At 37.7% G+C, this 22,743-nt stretch overlaps 1 protein-coding gene across 2 annotated transcripts in view; it reads left to right on the top strand.

The window, feature by feature from the left end:
• The first annotated feature begins 5,271 nt into the window (after window positions 1-5,271).
• tox (thymocyte selection-associated high mobility group box) overlaps window positions 5,272-22,743 on the top strand; it is a 53,809-nt gene continuing 36,337 nt past the window's right edge. The window contains exon 1 of one of the 2 annotated variants that reach the window (XM_032566185.1): window positions 5,272-5,820. In XM_032566185.1, the coding sequence (XP_032422076.1) occupies window positions 5,716-5,820 (105 nt within the window). In that variant the 5' untranslated portion in view covers window positions 5,272-5,715. The remainder of the gene's footprint in view (window positions 5,821-22,743) is intronic. The other variant, XM_032566184.1, reaches the window with a different exon arrangement.

Raw genomic sequence — 22,743 nt, 5'->3', positions numbered from 1 at the left:
CATTGAAAGAAAAGAAACGTATTCACCCAGTGGTCCAGAAGTGTTGCCAGCTGTAAACAACAGATCACATTAAAGTAATATGGTCTCCTGGAATTCAGATTTACATAATATAAACCATAATCTTGGAGATATTTGCTCAAATGAAAAATGAAATCCAGTTTTACAGACGCAGGATTTAGAAAGAGTCACACCATCTTACCAGGCAGTTTTGTAAGAACATTTGCCTGAAAGATTGTCTTGAAATCATAACTTCTTGATTTGTCTACGTCTGTTGGTTCAGCATGCTTTATCACAATAAATCTCAAAATCCATGGTCTGAACGTGTATCAAATGCAGGCATCAATATTTTACTGATAAGAAGAAACCGGTGCTTCAATCTGACCAATGCATTGCATAATAAAGTAGTCCAATATGAAATAATAATGAGACTTGGTGTAAAACTGGGTGGAGGAATAAAATGGCTCTGAATGATGCATCAAGCCTAGGCTAAAGATGTGCAAATTAATTCAGTGGACTAAGCATTCATCAGATATGGGACAAGCCTGTGCGTCCATCTTAACGTGTCTGTGAGTTACATAAAAAGAGAGAAGAGTGTTAAAAAAAAGTCATGGGTGGCTCAGTTGGCAAAATCCTCAGCATGGTTGTCCTGGTTTGAGCCATTTGCTGCATGTATTCACCCAATTTCCTGTCATTTTTTAGCTTAATAAAGGCCAGTAGTGCCAAACAACTCCTAAAAATGTAATTAATATAATTTTATGTACTTGTGTCTTTCCTGTTTTGATTTTAAAGAACAGATCTTCACATCTAACAACTGAAAAGTTGCCACAGTAACTCAAGTTCTTTCTTTGGATTGAGAACAACTACAATCATAAATCTTCAAGCTCCACTCAAACTCTCAATCGGATTTTGATCTGAACTTTGACTAGGCCATTCCACGACTCGGATATGCGTTGATCTAAAGCATTCCATTGTAGTTACAGGGTTTGCTGTCCAGCTGGAAGGTGAACCCTCATCCCAGTGGTCTTCCACAGCCTCTAACTGGTTGGCTTTCTGTGGTTCTCCCATTTAGCTCCACCCGTCTTTCCTTCATCTCTGGTCCACTTCTCTGTTTCTGCAGCAGGATATCACCCCTTAACACGATGTTGCATCCACATACAATCATTTCCCACTGAAATGATGTATTCAAGGTTATCCACAGAGTTAGTATCCATTTTTTCATGTAGATCTACGAGTTTCTGTTGTTTCTAATTAGATCAGAGGAGCTTCCTCCACTTTTACTTTCTTTTTGCTGCTTCTGCATCAACTAATAGCTGTCTTGTCAATAGACTCTCAGATATCACAATGTGAGCAGTGCTCTGCCTCTAGCTTCTTCACAACGTTCTCTCTGACCTGTCTGCTGTATTTATTGTTCTTCACGATCCTTGTTTGTACACTAACGTTCTCTAACGCCCCTCTGGGGAATTAACAGGGCAGCTGGATTTACACTAGCTTTTAATTAGACATATGTGTATTCAGTTTAGAACTCAGAAAACTTTTACAGAGAGTTGACAGATTTTCTTTTTTGAAACTATATTTTAACTTTCCTACATTTTCACAATTTTGTACTACTTTGTGTCGGTCCTTCACATAAAATCCCAGTAAATAAAATACATCGAAGTTTGTGGTTGTAATGTGGGGGGGGAAAAAAATCAAGGCCATATCAATGCAATAAGAATGAAGATGAGTGCTAGATTTAAATTGGTTGGTTATTTAAACTGAATGCAACTCTTTAGGTTGAAATGAAAATCCTTGATTTAAATATCTCAGGCTGCATGAGAGCACAGCCAAAACAAGGAGGATCTGTTAATTAGAACAACTCTGAATCAAGATATTGGAAGAAAAGACGATAGGTAAATAGAAATCTAATTTCAAAGAGACAGACGGACAGTACCATGCAGTACATTTAGAAGTTTAAAGAAGTCAAGATGGTCCTTAATCTAAGTTTTCTTGTTGTAGAGACGATGCCTCTGGTCACACCATTTCAGAACCACCTCATTCTATTTCCTAAATATAATGCATTTTCCTTCCAAGCACTTTTCCCAATGAACTCCTTTCTGGTGATTTCCTTCCATCTCTTGCATCCCCTCTTTCATCCAGGAAAGCTGTAAAATCTGAAGGGCTGGCTGTTTTCACTCAAGGGTGGATTGCTGTGCTATGAATCTATAATGTAATCCCCCAACATGAAGAGTCACACATCATTCAAATGCTACAGCACATTACAATTTCCACCCTTAAGATATGATGGAAAGTTCCTGAATGGGAATCTGTGAAGTGTATGAGGTAAAGAAAGAGCAAGAAGCAGGATGAGAGTGTGTGTGTGTGTGTGTGTTTGCTGTTTTTACATCTTTATGCGTTTTGGGGTGTTTGCTTGCAATAGCGTTTGTTTTCAGTTGTGTGCAGGCATCTGCGCTCGTTTCACTGTTGCTGTGTGTGTGACTGTGTGTGTGTTTAAGCGAGCGTATATTTAACATGTATGTATAGGATGGGTTTAGTGCACATGTGAATGTGGTTTCATGTGTATTTGAAGTGTGTATGTGTGTGTGTATTTGTGGAGTTTTATGGAGAGGAACTGTGTGGGGGAGGAGAATGTGGAAGTGAATTATGCCTTTTTCAGAGGGGAGGGGTGCATATATGTATGTGTGTATTTGGGGGGGGATGGGTGACTGTATGTTCACTAAGTATGTGTGGGTTTGTTGGTAGTGTGTATGTATGTATATGGGTGTGTGTGAGTGCGCTGTAAAGCAGAAAACGCAGTTTATGACACCAAGCTGTGAGATTTTAAACCCTTCAGGCTGTTCCGTGTATTTTTATGTTTTTCCATTAAAATGCTTGAAAAAACATCTGTTTTGTCCATATATATACTTATATATATATATATTTGCATATGTGGACACATGAGATACCATTAAGAGCATAATTAGAAAAGGGAAGGCATGTACTTTATGTATTGGAACTGAGATGTTTTTTCTTTTATTTCTTATGCATTCATGACCATCTGTCTAAGTGTACTATATAGTCTATGTATATACTGACGTGGGTGGGTAGCAGAGGGTCTCTTTGTTTCTAGGCGTCCATGAACATGTATATTTTTGTACATAATGCATTTAAAGATTTCCCAGCCAAAGGCAAAACAATAGACTGCCTGTGTGAGGTTTGAACTGAATATTCTGTCTCCAAAAGATAAAGTTTTGCTCACAAAAGATGACCTCTTCACAACTTCTTTAAGTTAGTTGGAACGTTTTCTCATAACCCTTACAAACATGCAAAAACCTCCTTTTCATTTTAATTGGTACATGTAGTCAGTGAAGTTGAAACACAAAGAAATAATAATAAAAAAAAAGCTAACCTATAGCTTTCAGTTTAGATCTGCTGTTTAAATTTGGCTGCAGATTTTCTCCTGGGAAAATTCTTTTCTGCAGGATCTTATTATTTTATGGTCTGAGCGGAAAGATCACAAGCAGTGAGGTTTCACTAAGCAACCACAATAAACGTCTGTCTAAACTACAGGTTACAGTAGATGGTGGGATTTTTGCATGTCACGCCTCCCACTTAGAGCTTTCAGTGTTAGGTAATGAGAGTTGCTGAGTGACTTTCTAAAACCAACATCCAGATGTTCATCCACATTATGGCATGTTTAGAAGTTAATGGAAACATCGGTCTGTTTTAAAATACATATCGAGTTTGTTGTAGTTGCAGCCAAACGGCACAGTCCTCATGAGATAAGTCGATTGAATCTTATTCATCATGTATCGTTTTAAAGGATTGTCTTTCTACTTAATTTCTAAACACATGTTGGACTTACTAAGTTTTAAGTTTTAGAATTAAAAAAATATAAAATTTCTTGTGATAACTTCTGCTGTATTCTAATTTACTTTGTAGCGCTAAACTTCTAATCCAATTTCGATGCTGAGTGCATCAACTGTGATGGGAGCTAATTACCAAATTATTTGCTCACCTTGCAGCTTTCATTTATCTATTTTCAAAAATATTTTTACATATTTCTCTGTGGCTAACTTAATCTTCCTGCTTCCTGACAATATTATGCACAGTTCTCTTATGTTACTATCAATTTAGTTACTATCGATTTAACATTTACATTAAATGTTGTGGAAGCGTTCCTTATCCAAGGTTCTTCGAAGGATAGTCGCGGATGCAGACGCAGGAAGGCTCTCCTGTAGCAGCCTGTTTTATAGTGGAAACAGCAGAAGAAACCTCTGACTTAAGACTCTCTGTTGTTGTATGACAGTCTGAAGAAGAGGATGGTAAAGGTTGTCCATAATTTTCTTGATTTTATGAAGGATCATTCTTTGCTCCATCGTCTCCAGAGTTTCCACAGTCGTCCCCAGAACAGAACCAACCTGCTTTATTGGGTTGCTGTTGGTTTTTTAAGTCCCCAGTTCTGATGCTGCTGCCCCAGCAGTTGACGGCAGAATAGATAACTCTCTCTGCAACAAACTAATAGAACATATGCAGCACAAACACAAACATTAAAGAACCTTAGCTTCCTCAAGAAGTGAAGTCTGCAGACAGCTTCAGTATTGTCAAGGTGAACCCTGAGGTAACCCTGCTTCTCATTTACCTCCACTTCTTCTCCCATGATAGAAATAGGGTTGCCAATTTAAGTTGAAAACTCAACATAAATTGTTACATATATACATTTTAGTCATCCTGTACCAGTACTCCATTTTACCAAAAGTGGGTAATTGCAGCCAGATTTTTAAAAAATTACATACTGGGACAGCTTTCCTTTCATGCTTTTCTTTCATTTAAATTGTGTGTATATAAAAGAGTTGCACATTTTCACAAAGTTAATGAATACATGCAGCTACATATAAAGAAAAATATATATAAGACGCACTGAGCTAACAAGCCAAAGTAGAAACAAAAATTTCTGAAATTGTTAATCTAGATTGATTTTACACTCTTTTACCTCTAGAGGGAGCAGCTGCTACCGTTTACTCCAGACTCCTGATGTCAAGATGGAGTCAAAAGGAAAACTGTATAATTACCAAAATAAGGTCCTTCTTCCTGATGCTGAGTTTTCTAGCAAATGTGAAAAGTAAGATGAGTTATTTGGCCTAGTCAGTGTATTAATTGTATTTATAGTAAATAATAGTCAATTTGTCACATTTAAGCTCGTGCTTTTCGTCGAAACAAAACCTTGTCTTTTATTTTGTTAATAAACACAGTACCTTTTTGCTGTGCGTTAACGCGTGCAGCTTGCTTTGAGAGCTCTTTGTATGACTGGTCCGCAGCAGCAGAGCAACATTGACCAACAGAGTCCCAATCAGGGACAGACAGGTTCACCGACGTCCTCCGTCCCCGACGCGCACCGCAGCAGGATCCGGACTCTGACAAAAGGAGGGAAAACTGCCCTCCTGTTTATCTGAAGCGCTTTGCTTCAGCGATAGAAGCGCTTTCACCGAGAACTTTGGTCCTCTGAGGCGCAGGCACAGGAGCACGAGAGCCGGCGCGTAGAGAGGAGCGCATCCAGCCTAAACTTTAGAAATCCTAATCTTATTTTTCTGACTAGAACCTGAAAACTGCACCCTCAAGACGCTTTCTAATGGACTAAACCCCATTTATTTTCTCTTTTTTAAGTTTTATTTGTAACTGGCAATAAGCAGTAGACAGTGGAAGAGCAGACGAGAAGGAGACGTGGATGTATTTTTAGTCATGGATGTAACAGTTTACCCGCCTCCTCCTCAGCCTCTGTCCGCTTCAGAGCACTCCAGGCTGGGGCAGCTCTCCTACCCTGACCCGGCTTTTGGGACCAACAAGGTTTGTGCTTCTTTTTGGCATATTTTTATGGGGAAATAAAACCGTTCTGTCTCTTACCCTCTTCCTATATCCCCCCCAATCCCCCTCTCTAGTGTGTCTTCCTCTCTTAATTAAGTGGTAATTAATTGCTTTTTGGGGACCCCTCTTAGTTAATGCAGCCACTGAATGTAACTACATTTTAGTGGTATACCAGTCCTCTCTCAGATATGTCTTTTGTCTATTTTCCCCCCCAAATCAAGTAATTATTTCACATAACTACCTTCAAAATAGATCCATAATTTGTTTACCACAAAGACCAGACGTAATTATAAGAATGTGGTGCATAGTAAGAAGCAGAAGTGAGAAGAGTTAAAGACCGTGCCCTATAATCTTTTAGCTGAATTCAAAAGTGGTGATGTATGCTGGAAATGGCAGCATGGTGATTTGCGCTCGGTGCAGACTCTGTTGTCTACTTCCCTCTACAGAAGAGCCAAAGGTCAGTGTCAGACCCACAGCACATGCAAGCTTCATCTCATATTAGTTTTGAGTATGTATTGAGAGACGCTTCTCAGAATGATTTTTCAGTGTCTGGGAAGTGCCATGTTTATTTGACAATAATGAATGGCTTGATTATTGAATTAGTCTTAGCTGATGAGTTGAGCCAGCGGATTAATTAATCTTTTTTTCCTGTCATCCCCTCATTTCGTAGTTTTGGAAACTAGTTCTGAGAAATTGTATTTTTGTTCCTGTTTTGCCATTTTGCACATGTAAACAAATCTTTTCTTTCCCCCTGCACTTTAACCTTTGCACATCAGTATATTTTTGCTCTGTTGTTAAATATTTTTTCTATGAATTATGAAATTAAATTGACTTGACATGCACAAATGTTATACGTAATTTAATTTAACTGTATACGCCATTTTCACTTGACTTTTATGGAATATGACAGATTATAATCTTAGATCAAAATGGTGGATATTACATACTGAAGTCAAAATGAATAAGCCCAACTGAATCATAAGGTATGTAAGAAGAAAAGAGATACAATTTAAAATGAAACTAAGAAAAAGAGATTGTGAGAATACAAATAAAAACTTATCTTGGAGAGACAAGGTCTTCATTAAGTTGAAAAATAAAACTGAAAACTTAGTGAGATCGAACTTTCCTGTTTTTGTAATTTTGATGCAGCACCTGACTGAGTCACTGTTGGTTAGAAAACGGGTAGAGTGCCTCCGTTTTGGTGATAACGTGAGTTTCAACTCAAAGTACGGAACATGTTTTCGCCAGAACTAACCAGTTTTTGTGAGTTTTCCACTGTTGAACAGGGATATTAGCTCAGCAGACACTGAGCAGGTACCTCCTGCCACCATAGAAGAGTCTACTGAAGAGAGACCCGTGGTTTTTCAGCAAACTGTGACCGATCATTCTGTCACAGCAACTATATTTATAACTTTTAAAGAGTCACTTAGTAAACAAATGCTAAACACATTTCTGAAACCTGGCATTCTAACTATAGACTTGAATCCGTTCACAGCGTTTACACTGCAAAACTGTATTATAATCGTTTCATACTTAGAGAAAAGTTGGATCATTTCACAAACAATTAATGAATAAAACCTGAGAGATGTTTTTTTTAATCTGCAAATCAAAGTAGTAGAATTGAAAAATCTGAAAGGTGGCTTCGAATGAAGATTTTAGCCTTTCACAGCAGATGGTTGTGAAGATAGTAAGATTGTTTTAAATATTTTTAAATCACAGCAAAAATTGCTGAAGCTTTAGAGTATTTCAAGCTAATGTGACTCAGACTTTATCCAAAAGTTTCTGGTAAAGGGGAAAAGTGCCTCCCTATCGTGGCATTTGTCTCTGGAATAAATCTCTGCCCAGGAGATTATTATTTTTTTAATCTATTTTTTAGGAAAAGAAGAGGGTAGGAGGAGGATCTAGGGAAAATAGTTACAGTGAAAAGATGCCTTTAGTGATTACATGTCTACAGTTTATTGAAATGTATTGGATAAAGGTTGCCTGGGACTTGTCGTTGAAGGAAATCTACCTTTAATGACACTTCTGGCTTAAATCAGTAGCGTTCTGTCACAAACTAGTGTTTATATATGTATCAGTTTCATATTTCTTAGACTAAATGGACATGGTAGAATAAGAACAATCCGACTGCCTGTCCCTCAGTTATGTGGTTGATTGGCTGTCAGCCGATGTGAGCTCTCATCCATCCCTGAGCCTTCATCATGCAGATTTCTCCCCACTCACCTTAGAAGAAACTTTACCTCACACACTTTAAAGGTGCTAAAAGTCTGTGCAGGCTTTAAAGGCACACTGGATGAACACTGAAAACAAGGAGGATGATTGATGATTGACACTTGCGTTTTTTCTTTCAGACTCCAGATGCACTTTTTATTCTCAATCAGTAAATGTTATGTTCCGGTTTTCAAAGGTCAGTCATGTTTAACTACATAACTCAGAAAAATTAATCTCAGGCTCTCTCTTCATATAAGTGTCATAATATCACCATTTTATTTTATTAACGTTTTAAGCAACAACTACCGAGTGAGTCTGCAGTTTGGCTGTCATTTAAACCAACCAAACCTGATGCTTTACTAGATTACAAGTATATTTTTATTTTAAGTGAAAGACGAAAAAGGGAGTTGAATCAGTTGTAAAGCTATTTGTACTAATACCAATACAATTATGTTGATGTATAAAAGTGTACAATTACAATTATCATCATTTAAGCATTAAAAAACGTAACTCGTTGCAACTTTAGCTCGTTTTAGTGTTACCGTTCCTTTGGCCTGATTAGTTTTCAGGTGTAAAAGTCACCAACATTGGCTCAGCATTTGTACTCAGACATTACTGAAGGCTCTTCTCTGCAGAAAAAAAAAAAACAACTTCTGCTCTTCTGACTGTGTCTTTGCTAACAGGGTGTGCTTGGTTTAAGCCATGACAGATTGTGATTGGGAGGTTGTTCATCCAGTTACCCTCAAACAGCATCTCTGTTCACAACAGGTTGGAATAATCACTTTCCTGATATTTCTTATGTTTATGTTGGTCAGGTAGGAATTAAAACAGCACCATAGCATACCGATTAACTATTTTGTTGTGTTCTGTTTACATAAAAGTGTCCTTTTTAAAAAAAAAAAAAAGATGCTATACTCTTGTTAGGTGTTGCTGCTAGAAAACCTACTTTTCTTTTCAGAAGACGGGAAACAGAGATATAGACAGTAGATGCTGGGGATGTGGAGTGAGCGAGCGGTGTGGTGTGGTTGGGGGTAGGGACTGAAGAAAGATACGGAGGGTTGTTGGGGGTAGGGATGTTGTAGATGAGAGGGAAAGAGAGACCGAGAGAGAGAGTGCGTGTGTGTGTGCAGTGGGGGGTAGGGCCACCAAGGTTTGTACTATATTTCTCTCTGTGTGTCTTTTGATTCACGGCAATGTCGGCCTGATAGACGAGATCAAATTACTCTGTGGCTGAACGCAGGGACAGAAAGAAGGAGAGAATGCAGAAAAGGAAGAAAGGCAGGAAGTGAGAGAGGAAAATAGGAAGCAGAGGAGAAACAAAATGAGAGGAAAGAAGAAAAGAAGCATTAAATTAGAGAGCTGCGGAGACAGATGTTTAATGTGAAAAGGTAAAAGCAGAGGTGGAAAAAAAGGGAAAGAGTCAATGCACTGTTACTACTGAACAGGCAAAATGTCATCACAATTTATACCGATGAATAGGATTAGCGAGAACCACTTTAACAGTTAATTCTCTACGGATATATTTGGTTATGAAGATTATATGCAGCGATTCAAACCCTAAAGCAGCCTTTCTTTCCCTGTTGGTGCTGCTGTACAACTCTTCTTCCCTGTACAGAATAAACATTTCACTTTGCAGTGTTTGTACTTTCAGGCCGACTGCTGGGTCTTAAAACTCATTAAAAGTCTGTAACTCAGTTTTAGGCATTAACACGTCTTAAATATGTCTCACAGAATAGGCCACAAATTAAATTGGTATTCATTCTTTCTGGATGTTGTAGATCGTGATAACTTAAGGGTTACATCCTGATTACAAAACTACTAGGACCATGATGCAGTGCAGCTAGCAGCTTGGTTGAAACAAATTTATTGTTGAACTTCTGTCCTTTAAAACATCTTGTAGCTTGTTTAGAACTCAAAACTTTGACAATTTTAAATTATTATAAGTTATATTATTTTGAACCATTTATGGGGTTTTTACATTTAAATACTATTCGTCTCTTTATGTAAACTCTAATAAAACCAATCTACAAGCAGGATGTGACTCAGAGACATTTTGATTTGATCAGGGGTAATATTGTTTCATTTTTCATCAAACTTGACTGGCCCGGATAGCGAGTAGAACCAAAACTAGGTGCAATAAAAAGTCCCGAGAAAACATTTAATCAAATCTAAAACTTGAGCTCAGGAAGCAGGAAGGAAACATTGAACTCTGTTGTTGAATGATGAGGTCATGTGTGCACATTTTGCACCATGGTTGGACTTGTGTGGTAAAACTGCAGCAGCTAAAACACCTAAACTAAAGGAAAACAATGAATAAAATCCAGTCAGAAGTTATGGCTATACAATTTCAGAGTCACTGTAATACCAGTTATTATTAGTATTTCTACAAATGAGTGGAAAATTAAATCTGCAGCCCAGTGAGCTACTTGCTATTGGACAATCCTGTAATTGCAATATTATTGTTAAACATTTTTTCACGTCTTGCTCTCTTTTAACATTATGGTATTTTGAACTCTTTCTGTGACCTTCAGCATCTTCGGCACCATATGTGCCAGTTGTGACCATCTACTGCAGTTAGACTCATCCAACAGGTTGAGTACTTTAAAGATGCAAATTCTGAATTCATGAAGCGTAATAGCTAGCAAATGCAACATTTCAAGTGGGTTTTAGCACAGCAGACACTTAATCAATCTGTGTTACATTTTACAGCTCAATTGCCCAACAGTAATAACATGCACAGACAGTTATGAGAATGTGTTATGGTAATAATGATCACTATACCTTTTAATATGGATAATGTGGTGGAATGCTTCCATTCAGGGCGCACTCCAACTTATTTCCTTAGTCTTGTTTGCATAATTTGTTTAGCATGTAGTCATAGTTGAAACCAGTTGATGTTTATTGACAAATTTCAATAGACATTGTTATCATGTTGTGTGCAGTAGGCAGATTGTATTCTTCTATGGATCCTTCACACAAATCTGACTTTTTGTTTGTTTGTTTGTTTTCTGAGGTCTGGAGTCACCTGGGTATTTCTGGTCATTGTTTAACTATGGAAAAGTTTACACAAACCAAATATGTACATATAGAAATAGGCTTTGACACTCACTGACTGCCCGCTGGTGCATTGAATCTTGAATATGATTCACAAGAACCTTAGATTTAATCCACACATGGATTTTACATTTGCTATATCATGAGTTGATATAAACATTTTCTTTAGGTCATGTCTATGAAGAGTGCAGCCATGTAAACGTGTAGCTGCTCTTAACTTGTGGAAGGAAATAAAAGAAGAAGGAATCCCAGAAAGTAGGAAAAGAAGTGAAGAGGGACAGGCAGAAGTAGAGGGCCTAATGTAAACATAATGATTGTGAAAGCTGGGTGAGGTATTTCTAAAGCAAATACAGAACAGGAGCGAACACTGAGGAGAGAACAGGCCATCAGAACTGAACAGACGGGTCCGAAAACATTTCTACAAAATCTCACTGTTTAGTGAGGTGTAAGAGAAGTGGTGCAACAGCAATAAAAATAAAGTGTCTGAATTTGAGTGGGTCAACAGTCACGGGAAACTCAAATACACTGGTCTTTCATATGACCATCGCCGAAGACAAAGGGTGTTTTGAAATCATGCAAATTACCGTTTTAGTTCCTCTGCTGTGTTTGTATCTGGCGTGGCTTTAATGTTCAACTGAACGCAGTGTGGGACGGTCAAGGAAGGCAATCTGTTCAACATGTGGAGCTTTCTGTCTATTTTTTCAGTTTACACCAACAGACTTGAGTTATTTTACAAGAAAAACAGTGGGAGGTAGTGGTGGCATTGACAGCAAAGCATGGATATATTGAATAGACACTTTAAAAGGTCTACATAACTCTGAACTGAATCATGCCGAAAATTCCTGTAAGCAGCTTTGATTTCTGGGTCCAGATGTTGTTTATGCTCTTCCGTGTCATTGTTCCATAGTTTATATAATCATTTCAAAGAACTGAGCTATAGTTTATGTTATTAAAAACACTTCAGCGTTTTGCAACAACAGAACATTTTTTCCATCTTCTGCTACTTGTCTTTTGGATGTGATTGTGATTTCAGAGTTAAACGTGGTGTCTTGTTCTGTGCTTACAATAAAATGTTGGGGAGAAGAAAAGCTCGTCCCACAAGAAACGAGGAATTTGTATTTTGTGGATTAAATGTGGGCTGTAGAAACATTTAAAATAATTTTTAATGTCATCTGAAGAATTACATACCAATTTACGTTACTTAACATTTCTGTGATTTAACAAATGAATTGATTTTAATCTATGGAAGGCATGTCATCCTTTATTCGGAGGCATGAATGCACAACCAAACTCTGATGTAAACCAAAAAAATGCGAAACTCCGAATCGCCAGTTTGGTTGAAATGGACTCTGGCGCAGTTCAAATACATATATGAATGCCAAGTGGACCAGAGACCGCTCCAGAAGCGGGAAGTAAACTATAGTGCAGAGCATTCTGGGTAAACCCAACTAAAACAAACATGAGAGGCTACCGCTAGAGGGAGAAATGGCTCATGGTTTGTTTCTAATGACAAAAGAGAAATCCTCTAACCACTAAAATCTGACACAACTCAATATTTGTTTACATTTTGTGAAGAAGAAAGTTTTGCTCATGTCTTTATTGGAGGTTTTTGTGTCGTTTCCCTCTGTAGTTCTTGGTGCAGCGCCACCACAGGTGAGGAGGTGAACTGGTTTTTCAAAGAGTTTGGATTGTTAGACACAGTGCAGTGTGACAAATTTAACAAATTTTGCAATTTTCCAATCTAACTCAGTCTACCAGACAATCTGGTGTGAAAACATCTTCAGATACTTATTTCAAAACAAGAGGTGCACTTTATTTAAAAATTGATCAGGAAATATTTTTTGCAAGCAAATTGTTTTATTATTATTTTAAAAAAATTATTTAGGTGCTACCAGACAAATGCCAAATGATGATCCTAAAAATAAAAATAAATCACTACAACATGTTGAGATGTGCCTGCTGTTCATTAAGGCTGTAAGAGAGAGAGAGTGATACTTTCAGCAGATAACAGGAAGGATTTTTTCCTCCCTTTTGTGAATTTCTGAACTCAGGTAAATGTCTACATAATTTAGGGAAAACAGTCTGAAGCTTGGGTTAAAAGTTTCTACTTCTGTCCTTATCAATTGCTAATATAGGATGCTAAAGAGAGTTTAAAAGGTGAACTCTAGCGTCATTTTCTCTGCTTTAAAATGTCAGTAAATATGTCTACACCAATTTTATGTTCAACAATGATTTGGTGAAAGGTGGGTTACACCCTGGACAGGTCGCCAGATCATCACAGGGCAGCACAGAAAAGCACAACCACACTCACACAGCAGAATTTAGCTATAACAAATGATAAGGTGATTGAAAGGGATTTGGGAAATTGTATCAATTGGACTGTCAGCCCAAGGTAACCTGACAGCAACTGGAGCATTTCTTCAGACTGAAACAGGCAGAATATGTGTCGATCCAGCAAAAGTCACCTTGGGGGTGTCAGAACATTATCGTCATCACACCCATTTCTCCTCGCGCTTCGTGTTTACCTGCGGGAGCACACTGTGTCTTCATGTAATAATAAATCTGCCTCCACATGAGTTGGCTGACTTAACTTACTGTATATTGTGATTGCTGGCATGCAGCCTTGGCATAAACAGGATAATCCCCTGTGCAATGAAAAAAATAATGCACTCCTCACCAAACCTGAAAGGAAGCATTACCGTTTTTAAAGAACAATCTTTGTCAGTCAGGATTATAAAAAAACGAATTAATGTGGATTTGTCAGTGATTTTAAAATGCCATGCACCAGACACTAATATGTAAATGTGTTGTGTAATTGGTGTTTTCATGTTGGCTCTACTGCCATAATTCTTCCTGTCATATTTTTATTTATTCAGCTGAATCAGTGTAGAAGTTGTACTGTACACCAACAGTTATCATTGCTGTGACTCTCGCCCAGCAGCTTTTTGCTCATGTTTCTACTGTACCCCCCTTAAGTTTTTATCCAGCCAGAGTGCCGGCATTTTATCTAATTATCTATCAGAACACAACCAGTCAATCTGTCCGTCCGTCTGTCCATGTTGGCAGTCTTTCCCACCAAAAAAAAAAAATCTCGCCAGACTCATCTCCCCGTCCCTCACCCGTTTCAGCTTGCTGGTGATTGGTTTGCTTTCAGAGCTTCAGAGCTGCTGCTTGTGTGCCGGTTTGTGTGAAAGCGTTTCAGTTGGTTAAGTCTCGGGGACGGAGCGATGAGGGGCTCCTTGTTGGTGGAGGGGTGCCAAATGGAACAGATGGGCGGAGACAGTGTGCTGCCAGAACAGACTAATTATCAGGATTTTCGTTCCAAAACAAACATATTGCAATCAAATCACATGCCGCAATCATCTCCGCATTGTTCTGTGTTTGTGTGCGCCGTATTTGTGACAATGACTTGGCTCAATTAACTTGTGGCGGACAAGATTGGATCTGTTCCAGCAACGTTATTCGGAAATAGTTGGAGCCTGTTTTCCTCTAGCACTCGGCTTTTGTTCTCAATCATGCCATCATAGCTGTTGTAGCGAAGTGCTAATTGCTGTGGATAGATTGAAACAACATTGCCACAGTTTGAGTTTGTAAAGTTGTGCCTGTTTCCTTGTACCCTTTTGCCCTTTAAACTATTTTTCACACTTCTTTGATTTATCTGCTTGTTCTCTGGGACAATCAAACACAATATGCCTCAAAAACAAATTATTTTGTTTTAAGTCTTAAACTTTATGCTCTTGTAAGAAGTGCATTTCAGACTCAGCAAGTTCTTTGAACTTACATGTTTCAAGTGACAAACTATTAGAAGAACACACAGCTTACTTTGAGGAATAAGCTGACCTTTACTTTTTGTTTTCAAAACAATATGATGACCAAAATATACCCAGAAGACATCAGGTTAGCTTATCTTGTTCAAATAATGATACCATATCAGTTAAACGCGCATTTTATTGGTGTGGAAGTTTTCCTGTTAAGATGATTCGTGCCAATGTTTTCTTTGTTTTGTGCAAAACAATAGGTAACTCTGTTTTGCACAAGACAAATCCTTCTAAAATTAGCATTAGATTTTCTCTGATCCTGTTTATTTGGATTCTGACCTGATCTTGATAACGTGAAACCAAATATGCTTACAGTGTTAATAATTACAAATTAAGCTTTCTGCCTATTCACATCCATCTTAGTTGTAGAGTTGCTAAATCTGAGCTGCAGTCTGTCGGGATGGAAATGGAGAGGGGGACAATCAGACTTCAGAACGTTATCTGTAAGTAGGACTTCATTGGGGGTGAAAATGTTGGTAAAACAGCTAAAACAAAATTACTGGGTGATCATTTGAATTCACCTTCTGCTAAGAGAGGCTATTTTTTTATATGGCCTGGGTGTGGGAATTGCAAGATTGTTCAATAAAGCCAATAATAAAAAGAATGAATATTGTTATATGACATGCTATAGTTCTCATACCTTTTTACAAAAACTGTCCTTTGCTCTCACTTTGTCTGCCTTGACTGTCGCTCCTACTATGACCTGAGCGAGAGAGCATGACTTAATACATTTTATGATGAAATGCACATTTTGTGTATGCATAGCCATAAATTATGAATTTTGACAGCATATGTCTATAAGTATACCCATATATTCATTGATATATATATCTTGAGAAGATGTAGGATGTCTTGGTGAGTTATTTTGAAAATATGGATGTTGTGCTCATTCGTTTTCCTGTTGGAGTGGTGTGATCTTTGAAGATTGAATCCTCCATCCGGCAAAAACAATATGATCTTTCTGCGTCTTTTGTGTGTTTTTTAGACCCTCTTGGTGTGTCAAAGCCTTCCAACAAGCTGCCAACATTTCCAAATTTGATATATTTCCCTTACAAGTTTAAAGCTTCAATAAATAAAGTAAAGCAACTTACAGGAACAACTTTAAAAGTTCAAAATATTTGCAACATAGATAGCAGATAGATTTCATCAATTTTCTTTATCTTAACACTAAACTATACCCAAAGAAGACCATGCAGAGACTTCTCACCTCTGCAGCCAGCAGGTATTGTCTGCTTGGTCCACACACAAAAACAATAGTAACCTGGTAAATCTGTCAAAATTTATTAAAAAAAAACTTTTGAAATATTGTTTATATACCATATGTAAGCGTCTTGAATGTCTTCTTTTTATTTTGTAGCTAGTTTCTGACCTCAGGCTTTTTATTGTACTGATTTTAGTTGACTCCAATTACTTTTCATAAACTCTAATTTAATATATTAGGCAAGTGATACAGTCACTGCGCTGTGACTGTAGCATTTTGAGAATATTTTAAAATAAACAACAGATTTGACACTTCAAACCATCTTTAGCACTTTATTTTAGCGATTAGCATGGTTGGCAAGGCTAGCACCTGAACAGCTGCTTCATGTGTATTCAGTCGTGAATGTGAATCCTGACCTTAACTGTGAGGGGGAAATGCACATCTGGAGCACCACAGCTCAACAGGTTTGATAAACACACATTCATTGGGAGCTCGAGCACACATTGCCAGATGAGGGGCTTTACAAGTTGATTAACTCAAAATAGCTGGGAGGTATTTTTTCTCTGTGTGCCACTGAGAGTCCCAAATTCAGCATTTTCCCAGACAGAGGCTAAAAGATACGCTCTAGCATTATCCAGTTATATACACTCATCCTTCCTGTTATCTAATGAAAGGTCGTGCTCTCTAACAGCCTGAATGAACCACATATTCTCAAAAAGAATATGTTTTTTTAATCGTTTCTCACATGTTCTTCCTACTTCATTTTAAGCTCTTCGCAGTACTAAAAGTAACCCCTTTTTTCAGTAACAGCATCCACACCAAAGAGCATTTCCTGGTAGCACCCAGGATGCTTATCTCTGATAAGGATTGTATTGTGTTTCTGATAAGTTGAAAAACAGCCAATAAAGGCCCCAGCCATTTTCTTGGGACAGATGCAATATTTTTTTTATTTTTTTGGGCTTTAGGTCACTTGGGGTAACACAGAGCCACTGAGAATGGATCAGTGCCACTAGCCTGACATCCAGTCCAAGAATGTCCATGTCCAAAAACAATACCGGATTGCATCTACCCCATCCCAGCTAATAAAACCGATAAAATTAAGCAAACACAAAGAACAATCTTTAATCTTTTGCTAACAGATTATAATATTTCTCCTCTTGATAGGTGAAAACTGTTTGACTTAAATTGGTAAAATACTGGCTTGAGTAGCAGTATGAGTGTGTTTTCCATCTGAACATATTTGTGACCATCTGAGTAGATGATTAATTGTGGCATAAGAGAAGATCTTTAAGCTGCCACCGAAACTAAGCAGACCTTTATCAGTCATAATAAACATTATACTTTAATTTTCATGGGCGGGGATTGGGAGGAAATCACAGAGACTTGTCGTACTGCAAGAAGCAAAAACTAATTTAGATTGGGTTTCACTGTAAACATACTGTTGAAATGTGAACCACTTAGTTAGCTCAAAAATAATTAAACTCATGATTAAAGCTCCGTTTTAAGAAATGTCGTCCTTTTTTTCTCCTCCCCTCTGCACATACAGAAAAGTGTTTGCCCATGCACATCCAATCTAGATTTACAGCCAGGGTGGATACATTTAGCCAATAAAACCATGTTTATATTGTTGTCAGGGTGACACAGATAAGACAGATAAACAGTTGCTGAACTGAACCACCACAGCTGGGTGAATCTGCCTTTTCCACACTCACAAAGCCACTCATGACTCTTTTTTCTCTCCATCTATTCCTCATTGTACAGTCTTCTGTGTTGATTCATTTCCTCAGTCGACTCAGTCAGAGGAAATCCACCGATCCCGGTCCCACACATAACCCAAACCTTTAAAGTGCTGAAAGTAATAAGGCATTTTGGACACATTTAGTAATATGTCATAATTGTCACTCTGGTGCAAAAGGAAGTTAAGTGCTGCAAATATTCTCCCCCTATAAGACATTTTATCATGATTGACATGTTGCAAAGTCATTTAACAACTTCATTTATTTCAAGCTTCTAATTGTCTGTTTTTGTGCTTTTAAAGAAGATGCTTTCAGCTGCGAGGCCACATAGAAATTCCTCGTCTTACCTCTCATTTCAGATTATATGACTCAATCGAAACATTTTCTGATGGAATAAAATGTCCGTTAATTAGTTTTGTTGTTTTTTTTCTCCTCCTTTCTAAAAGCTTTTCTGAGTACCCTGATTTAGCTCAAGAGGTAACCAGACCGCAGTCTTGTTTCTGGGAAATGGAGTAAAATCACACTCTTTCCATTTTTATCCTATCGTCTCACTCTGTATCACTCTGCTCACATAAAGTCGCCCTTTACCTCTTTCTCCATCTCTCACTCACTGCACATTCCATTTCTCAGCGGCTCCTCCTTTTTCTGTTCTCTCTCTCCTCTTTTCCTTGATATGCAGTATTCCTCTCTTTCCCCCCCCTTTGTCCTTGTCTGTCATCCTAATAGTCTCTCTCTCCCCTTTTTTCTCCCCCTTCCTCCGACCCTGACCCACTTAGTGGGCTGCTTGTTATTCAAACCTTTGCTTTACCCACACAAATACAGACGTACACACACAGAAATGGAGTGAGCTGCAGAGATATGAGAGGGAGAGAAAGAGATAGGCATGGGGAGGGAGAGCGGAGAGGTAATTCGGGTTTACTACAAAACACAGGCAATCTTTTTTTAGTCCTCTTGCTCAAAGATTTGATACAAAGTGAGTACTGATAAAAATGTTGCTCTTTCATGAATAATTAAAGGATGCAAAGTATATTTTTGAATCATATATACAATGAACAACACCCGAAGCCACGTGTTTTTATTGAAAAACTGCAGCATGCTCAAAATCAAGCTAAAATGCTGCTTCAGTTTTGACCTGCTGCCTCATTTTAAGTTTAAAATAAAGTAAAACATTGTCTGGCTGGAAAATGTCCCTATTTGCCCACAGAGGCCTAAATGTTACAATTTTGCATCACTGTTGATAATATATTTGCATAGGATTTTTAAAACAACATCATGTTTCCATGTGAAAGGGTTTTGTTGCACAAATGACACCGATAGAAATTCCCAAGTATTCACTGGACCAGAGCTAAGCTACTGCACAATTGCACCATTTTGTGCGAAAGGTTGGAGAAAGCTGTTGTGGAATTTTTTTTTCTTTCATTTTACCTCCTCGGTTACCTCCTTTTGGTTTCTGTGCGTCTCTGCTAGCTGAACCGAACTTTGTGTTCGTGTCCAGGGTTGATTGTCACAACTTTAGCTGTTTTAAACTTTTTAATTGTTGCTGTGACTGTGGATATGAGTAAGTTTAGGTGACAAATGGGATTAATGAGTTTGTCAGAGCCTGGGAAAGTATGTGGGGGGAAGAAAAAGACCCAGCTTTCAGCTTTGAGGGAAAGCTGTGAGGGAAGTAGGTTTAGGGACATTAGCATCTACTCTAAATAACTAGAAATTGATATCTTAGCTAGTAGAAAAGAAAATTACAATAATCTGAATAGGGTGAAGCTTCCACTTAATATTAGTTTAGGTTTTAGCATCTGTTGAAGTTACAATTTAGATAAAATGCTCCCCCAGTATTAGCTAACATTCCACACATACTAGTGACTCTCTCTACCACCACTTATATTCTAATAGTTCAAACACCAAATATTAATATACATATTAATGCCTGTAGCCTGCCATGTAGCATTGAGGCTAGGTATTTCAGTCTCCCAAGCTGCGTTTCCTACTGAATATTTTAGATATATTCAAAAAAAACATTAATTTTTAAAAAAATAATTTGGAGTCATGTCCCACAGAAAAATCCACAGATAGTCGGGGATTCGTTGTAGTTGTGTTTTATTGTGTTTAAAGTCAAAAACTTGCATCTAGTTAACACAACTACTGTTACTTTTGAAATCTTGATGCGTCACAGATATCAGTCGATATCATGTTAATGTAAAACAGAGTTGATTCACTTCTCCAAACAGTCCTTTTGGCAATGTCTTTTATGGACTAGAGAGGCAGACAAAAGACAGTATGTTTAACTCATCTTGTCTAATCCCATTACACATAAACATAAAACAATAAAAGATATAGAGTCCAAAATGAGCAATCTCTACACTTTATTAAAATAGCATTTTTCCTTTTTTTAAAGCAGGACTGGTGCCAGCACTTCCAACTACGTGCTTTGAGAAAAACATTTACTTAACTGATATGACAGAAGACATAAAGCAGTGAGGCTTCAACATTAAAAAGCTTTTAATATTTAAACCGGTACTGGTTTTAGATTCGTCATTCGAACAAAAGTGTGGAGTGGGCAGATGTAAAGTTAAAGGAAGTGACAGCTACTGAGATCCATCTCTGTCCTCGTGTCCCTCTGAGTTAATGAGGAACGTAATAGGTTCCACTCACTGAGCGCTCACTGAAAAGAAATCATCACTGTTTCTCTCTTCTGGCTTTTTTTTCCTCTGTCCCCATTCTTTCTGCTCTCCTCTCCTCTGATGGTTCTTACTGTGAGTTGAGACCTATATTTGTCCCTGGGATTACACAAACACATTTCCATTTCGTTTACTCTCGGCAAATGACTCTAATTGCACCCTGATACAATCTGATTAAGGGACTCTGAAACTGCTTCTATTTTTCTTTACCAATACATTTAGGGAAATTACATAATTGAATGTGATTAAGTGTATAGTTCAAGTTCATGGGTTTCCCTCCGTCTATGTTGTTTGAAAGGAAGAACTAAATGCTGCTTGTTATTAATTTTTTCTGCTCAGAACCATATCTGGCCTTTTAACGTTTATTGCAAGAGCTTCACGTATGTTTGCCACCGTTGCCTGATTCTGGTTCAGTGTGTCCCCAAGAAGTGAACATATTCTGACTTCCTGACAGATTTCTTGTTCTTGTTTACCAGGTTGACCTTTGGCCCCGATCAGAGGCAGGTTTAACTGGTTCTGAAGAAGCTTTGGGCATGTGCTCATGCTGGTCTTACTGGACTGAAGGTTCTTTCTGAGCACATTCTGTTACCAGCTCTGTAACATTCTTACACAGGAAATGAGGCAGCAGGGAAAAAACTGAATCTGAAATGATCAGACATGAGCCGCTTACTGGTATCGAGGCATGCCGAGTTTCAAAACTCGTTTCAAAACCGCAAAAAAACATCAAAAACAAACATTTCCATCATATTCTCCCGATGAAAGAAATCTACGTCTTGTTTCCTTTATGATGATAAATCCACCATCACTTTATTAATACCATTTTAAAACTATAACTGGGAGCAGATTTTACCATCTATACCCGCTGATCATCCTTGTATTAATCAATAAGGAGTTATGTAATAGTTTTTTTTGTTCAAAGTTTCTTATTATATACTGTAATACTGTAAAATACGGTAGTGTATGATCAGTCCATGTGAATCTCATATTGACCTATAAAAGGAAAGCGTCATAAGCATTTATAAGAGTCAAAGATAGTTTACAGTAGAGCTGCATGATATCAGGAAAACATGCGATTAAATGAGGGCAAACCGGGATGATAACACAAATAAAACAAATTCTACGCAATGTTACTATCTTCCTGCTTTGGATTCACAAAGTGAGTGGGTATTTGAAGCAGATACTTGGAAAATTAAAGAAAAACTGTTTTGAATGCTTCTCAAAACTGTTTCTGACTTTAACAGCAACAAGTCTGACTGGGATTAAGAGCTTGAGTTTATGGTACTTATAAAGTTAACTGAGGAAATCTGCAGTCAGAGTATCATGTTCTTCATGATACTTTTAGTGTTAGTTTAAAACACAGTGGAAGATGAAATATAAAGATACGAGAAGCAGAGTATAATCATGGCCATCAGTGATTTACTGAAGGTATTGTTCAATTTTAGATAATATATATAATATAGATAAAATGACAGAATAATCCTTAAAAGCTCAGCATTTGGTATTTATGATGGCTTGTGGAGAAGAGAGTATTGTAACATCGGCAGCTATATGTTGTTAAGTTTTTTGTGTTTCAGAAAAAAGCAGCAGCTTGGTCAAGTTGGAGAACTACTTTGCTGCGGTCGCATAGCTTTAAATCTCAATCTAACATTAATCCATGAACTATTTCTTTTTTTTGTTTGTTTTTGAGCCATTTTTCATAAGTTTTTTTTTCTGCATATGGCTAAGAGAAAGAAAGAGACCAATAGCACAAATTTAAATCTAATATTGCCAGATATCAATTGTCTTTTTGTCTGTCATTTTGAAAACATTAGAAATATTGCCATACTGTAACGTGGAATGTAAACAAAAGCTCCAAATAACTGGGACATTTTGGACTTTAAAGTGGTGTGAATTGGGATTTAGAAATACCAAATATTAAAGATTTGGTCTTTATTGGTATTTCTGAAAGCATGTACGTGGGCCATAGATTTGATCGGAAGCAGACTTTATTTACTTAGGATTTCTTAGAGTTTTATTTTTCCACAAGGTTTGTGCGATCTTCTGCTAGAAGTCTTGTGTGACTGGCTCTGTTGAAAGTGTAGTGAATGGAGGAAAGTTATTCAACACTGAGGTCAGACGCTCTCCTCCTCCCTCCCCTCTCTGTATAGACGTTCACGCTGAGAGCAGAATGATTCAGAGGGATGGAAAATGTGCGTGTTCCTCTTATTGTT

This window comes from Xiphophorus hellerii, chromosome 6 (assembly GCF_003331165.1).
Source record: "Xiphophorus hellerii strain 12219 chromosome 6, Xiphophorus_hellerii-4.1, whole genome shotgun sequence".
NCBI classification, from domain to species: domain Eukaryota; kingdom Metazoa; phylum Chordata; class Actinopteri; order Cyprinodontiformes; family Poeciliidae; genus Xiphophorus; species Xiphophorus hellerii.
The sequence above is the reverse complement of the archived record's forward strand: the minus strand, read 5'-3'. Positions and strand labels throughout refer to the sequence as shown.